The following is a 6,000-nucleotide window of genomic DNA, read 5'->3' as shown; positions in this document are numbered from 1 at the left end:
ATTCATTAAATCAGTGGGGAAAGGGTTCTCATTATACTCTTTGGTAAAATTATCTAAAATTTGCAATGTATTCGGACATAACCATGGTAAATCACCCTCTGAACTAACTGAATTGCCTTGTTCAAGTGTACTAGCGTCTACATCTAAATAATTATTCAATAAATTGTCAATGTCAGAAGGTATATCGTCTAAATTAACACTACCATCGCCATAACGTAAGAATTTACCTTATCGTTCGAGATCTTGTTCGTCGATATCTGGTATTTCAGTGATCTGATATAAGATAAGATATTTAGATATAAGATAAGATATTTATTTCAAAAAAATTGCTATCACAAGCCCACAAAGGGCTGAATTCGGACTTTGGAATCGACAATATAAATGGTTACACTAAAAAAGCAAACAACAACAACGAAATAGAGAAAACCATAATGAACAATCATTTAAAAGTCAATATTTAAAACTGTAAAAAGTCAATTAAAAAATTAAAAAGATAAAAACTGGTCAAACTAAACTTAGAGCGAGACATAAATGCATTAAAAACTGGTAAGAACTGGTCAAAGTAAACTTAGAGCGAGACATGAATGCATTTAAATAAAAAGGGATACTAAGAAATTATCAATAATTCAACTACAGTAAATCAATAAAAGAGTTAAAAACAATAAAAACTGGTCAAGAAAGGGGGGGGGGGAAAGCAAATGATTGCAAGAACCTGGGCAGTACCATCATCTAATAAACAAAAAAGAGGGGAAAAAAGAAACTATTGAGACATTTTATTTATTTTTTCTGTAATGAAGGGGATAAAAGTTCTTTCGTATCTGGAAGTAACGCAGCGACTGATTGTCACGAAACTACATTTGTGGATGAATTTGGATCATTTCGTGACTTGTTTCTTCAAATGGATGAGAAGGTAGTATGTGTGAATCCGATGTAGCCTATATAATAAATATCTTATTTTCAAAGTGTCTAAATCACCCTATTTTTAAAATTGGATTGTTATTTGTAATTGTTTAAAGCAAGTGCTTAAAAACAAGGTTAGTAGTAGTAGCAATATCACTATCTAGGCATACATAGTACCGTTTGGTTAATTCACTGTCCTCCACTCTATATATCCTGAAATTTGCAATTTAATAGCCACCCTATATGCATTAGTGATATAAGATATTTACAATCTAAACTAGACAAAGTAGATTTTGATTTTGTCTAAACAACCCCCAAAAATTTCATATCAATACTCTTTATCTGCTTTGGAAAAAAAAACGGGGTCTTTGCTTGGTTTGAAAGGGGTAGTCTAATTCCTTCAGATCATCTCCTGAAAGTAGGTTTTTTTCAGTGTGTTTGAGCCAACCTTCTTAGATCCTAGAATTACATTCGTTAATGCAAGTCTGTTATTTTCAAGATTTTCTAGAGCATATGATAATATGGGACCGTTAAGTCTCGCATCTTTTATCGAAGCCTTTATAACGCAACTTGTCAAGAATATTACACAAATTAGAATCCATATTTGTAAATGATAAAAGGTATAATCTCTGTCCTTCAAATTGACTTGGGAGAAAAATCATTAACGAAAATAAAATTTAAAACTTACATTTAGATTTAAAGCTTCCATGTTGAGGGCAGTAGGGGGCACATCTTTCTCGCCTTGTATGGAGGCCGTTGGTCTTGAAAGCCCCGGCAACGCTTGATAGGAGGTGGGCGGAGTAGTAATATCACAGCCATGTATATGCGGGGTACACTGAGCTGAAGGTCTTGGCCAACGGCCGTACTGGACAAATGATACCCTCACAGGTGTTTTAACAGTTGTTTTCGTCCTCTTGCCTGGTGTGGGACATTTCTCATAATTTTCCTTGTAAAGAAAGAAAGTTTAGTTTTTCATGGAATAACTCTACCCACCTTAATGGAGGGGTCCGATACATATGAAAAAAACGCCCGATTTCGAAATTCGATGCGCATCTCTTTTGCCCTAAAAGGAACTTTCTTAACCATAGTAAGATTGAAAAGTTTGGGGTGGTGAATATCATAGATCGCATTTTTACTATAATATACCTATAAATGTTTTATACAAGTGTGTTTAAAACACACCCTTCTTTATCATTGTCAGAAATCATCCCTCTCTTGCTTAACTTTTTTATATTTTAAGCTTTTAAAAAATACTATTATTTATCTAAAGAATAGAAAAATTTTTCCCTCCCTCCTTTCCCGGAAAGCAAAACTAGAATTTTGTTTTGGATAGAAAGCAAGAAGCAAGAGTTTTACTATAAAACTCACTTAAGGTATCGTCTAGGTTCTGGATAGAACCCCTCCACCTAGGAATTATGGTATAGCATCAACTAATAACTCGAGTATGATGAAAAAGGGAATATTTTATCCACCCTATAATAGACAATAGTAAAGCTAGAAATGTTTTTAATGCACTAGAAAAATAAATCAAACTTTAATATCCCGAAAATAAACTGAAAAATAGGTCTCACTTTCCCTCAACCTAAACCATTTCAACAGGAAAAAAAGTACCCAAAGTATGCAAATTTCTTATTAAAAATTGCGTACTCAAAGGAAAAATTCTAGACAATAATTAGTCTGTTGCCTAGGCTTGCATGTGACTCTAAAGGGGGATGGAGCGATACATAATATTCCTGTTTTTACCATATAGAAAAATCTTCTCGCCTCCCAGCTCTGCATCTATTTTAAATATAACACGATTTTTTACATAACTATTTTACGCAGAGATTTAACTAAAGCCGCTATATCACATCATCAAAGTAATTTGAAAATAGAACAACACAATATGACATATTAATTGGCATCAAGACAGTTCCTTCTGCTTTTGATAATAACAGATGTGTTTGTTCGGATCGCAAGAGACACGTTAAATTTAATAGTTTAGTGCTTTCAATGCACGGGGGAAAAAGTCACCTTTTTCGAGTAAAAGAATAACTTTTGTTGAAAGAATTAATTGTTATCGAATGGGAGGAGGGAGGGGGTTACATGGAAAAAAGAGTATATTTTGAAACAAAGTATAAAGGTTTTTTTCTGGGGGGTTTGGGGGTATTCCCAGTATTTGAATATATTGGGGTGGGGGACTACAAAAAAATGATTTAATTTGGATAAATCAAAGAAAATTTACCAAACCTGACTCACATTATAAATTCATATAGCTAACACTTCTATATCCATAGTAATCGTTGTTTGTTTCATTGTGTCGTGAAAAGATATGTTACTTTAATCACAAAGCGTGTTCATTATAAACAAAATCTCAAGTTTGAATTGCAATGTAAGAGAAACCTTACCTAAATCCATTGACTTAGAAAGAGGTATCAATGATCCTGTCCGGTTAGACACGCTCTTATCTGGCAATGATGTAAACTTATGTCTGTATTCAATAGGTATAGAAACATCAAACAACTTGACCAACAAACATAACAGAACCAAGAAACATCATAACCAACAAACATAACATAACCATGAAACTCTTATCTGGCAATGATGTAAACTTCTGTCTGTATTCAATAGGCATGAAAATATCTATGAAACATCAAACCGCATAACCATCAACAAACATAACCATGAAATAACATCAAACCACATAACCAACAAACATATCATAACCATAAGACTCTTATCTGGCAATGTTGTAAACTTCCATTCGGATTCAATAGGCATAAAAACATCTATGAGACATCAAACCACATAACCATCAACAAAACATAACCATGAAACAACATAAACATAACATAACGACATAACCATCAACAAAACATAACATCAATATAACATCAAACCACATAACCATCAACAAAACATAACCAGTAACAAAACATAACATAACATCAAACCAGCAAACATAACATAACCATGAAACTCTTATCTGGCAATAATGTAAACTCCCCTCAGAAATGGTGACCCCCTTCCTACTAGCCAGACCTGTAAATTAAGTATCTATAAACCCATTTGTTGCTATCATTTGTTTAGAATAAACTATAATTTTTTATAGAAATAAACATTTTTAGCTGTCCTTAGCCATTACGATATAGCCAAACTTCTAAACTAAGCATCTATAAACCCATTTGTGAGTATCATTTGTTTAGAATGAACTTTGTTTTTTTGCTAGAAATAAATATTTTTAGCTGTCCTGAGTATCTATAAACCCAGCTGTGGGTATCATTTGTTTAGAATAAACTATATTTTTTGCTAGAAATAAACATTTTACCTGTCCTTACCCATTACGAGATAGCCAGATGTGTAAATTAAGGATATATAAACTCATTTGTGGGTACCATTTGTTTAGAACAAACTATATTTTTTTCTTGAACTAAACATTTTTAGTTGTCCTTAGCCATTACGAGATAGCCAGACTTGCTAATTAAGTATCTATAAACCCATTTTTGCGTACCATTTATTTAGAATAAACTATATGTTTAGCTAGAAATAAACATTGTTAGCTGTACTTAGCCATTACGAGATAGTCAGACCTCTAAACTAAGTATCTATAAACCAATTTGTGGGATCATTTGTTTAGAATAAACTATATTTTTTGCTAAAAATAAACATTTTTAGCTTTCCTTAGCCATTACGAGATAGGCAGACCTGTAAATTAAGGATCTATAAACTCATTTGGGGGTACCATTTGTTTAGAATAAACTATATTTTTTGCTAGAAATGAACATTTTCAGCTGTCCTTACCCATTACGATTTAGCCAGACCTCTAATTAAGCATCTATAAACCCATTTGTGGGTACCATTTCATCTGTGAATGTTCCTCTAAAAGTGTTATTTTTTGGCTTTTAGCTATCCATGGAAAAATAACATTGCCTTTTAGGTTACCCCCACCAACTTTTTCTCAAAAAGACATGAAATATGCTAGCCACTTTAACAATCAAACGCTATGCTTCCTCACGGACACGATACGGTTTTCCCTGTGGTACTCTATGGCTGATTATTGACACGACACGGATGTATCATTTGAGAAGTAAAGTTACATCAAACAACAACATAGCAGATTATAACATGGATCAAAGTGTAAAGTTAGAAATATCTTTTTATTGTGAGTGTGCTATTTGTAATGGCCATTATCATGACTTCAGTAATTCGTATGAGAGTAATGCAGCAAATTTAGAAATCATTGGGAATGAAATAGAAGAGGATAATCTACGTGAAATTTCATCTCTGATGAAATGGTGAGAAAAAAGGTAGGCTCATCAGTTTCTGCACTGGAAGAGAGTGACAATTATCACAAGAAACAATACAGACAATGGACATCCTCTCCATTTCAAGGAAGATCAGGAGCACAGGAAAACTCTCACAAAAGGAGGTACGATAGAGCAGAAAAGAAAGATATAAAGAAGAGACAAAGCAAGATGGATATCTCTACAGAGGGCACTATCATGAGAAAAAACAATGAATTATCTTATGATGCTGATTCAGATTGTCTAAAGTTGTTCAATAAAGTTAATAATGTATAATAATGTATGAAACATATTTTTATATTAATATTCTACACGTCATTACTTCATTAAAAACATACTATACATTACTTTGTTATATTTCCATTATGGTAGAGTATGCTACCACCACAAACGCTTAGAATATATATTAAAAAGCTGGAGATATATGATATTAAAAAACATGTAATATTTTACAAGCTAAGTTACGTAACAATTTTCATCATTCATACATAGTTTGAAGTTCTGGAAATTAGGAGTTACGTAACAATTTCCATGTTTCATTTGCATGCAATAGACGCCGAGAGTTTTATGACTCCTCCCCACAATAATTCTATGGGTTTTATGATTCTCCCAAACAATGAATTCAGAGGGTTTTAGGACTCCTCCCCCTAGTCATAAGTCTTTCTAACCTTGAGCAAAGATATAAGAGTTTGATGAAGTATTTCTCTGCTCAAGTATTACTTTAATAGCCTCCAGAATGATAGGACTATATGACACAGAATTTATTGGTTTGAAAAAATCATCCTGTGGTCTTATATTTGAATGTGCATTTTTATAA

At 32.8% G+C, this 6,000-nt stretch overlaps 1 protein-coding gene across 1 annotated transcript in view; it reads right to left on the bottom strand.

Annotated features, from left to right (window-relative positions):
• Positions 1 to 228: 228 nt before the first annotated feature.
• LOC148950495 (1-phosphatidylinositol 4,5-bisphosphate phosphodiesterase-like) overlaps positions 229 to 6,000 on the bottom strand; it is a 177,628-nt gene continuing 171,856 nt past the window's right edge. The window contains exons 9-10 of the mRNA XM_089091881.1: positions 1,589 to 1,846; positions 229 to 273 (exon numbers count right to left, since the gene is read on the bottom strand). Coding sequence (XP_088948007.1) covers positions 229 to 273; positions 1,589 to 1,846 — 303 coding nt within the window. The remainder of the gene's footprint in view (positions 274 to 1,588; positions 1,847 to 6,000) is intronic.

Source organism: Artemia sp. Qi Xiang Cuo, chromosome 7, assembly GCF_049724085.1.
Source record: "Artemia sp. Qi Xiang Cuo chromosome 7, ASM4972408v1, whole genome shotgun sequence".
Lineage (NCBI taxonomy): Eukaryota > Metazoa > Arthropoda > Branchiopoda > Anostraca > Artemiidae > Artemia > Artemia sp. Qi Xiang Cuo.
This window is presented reverse-complemented; position numbering and strand designations above follow the sequence as displayed.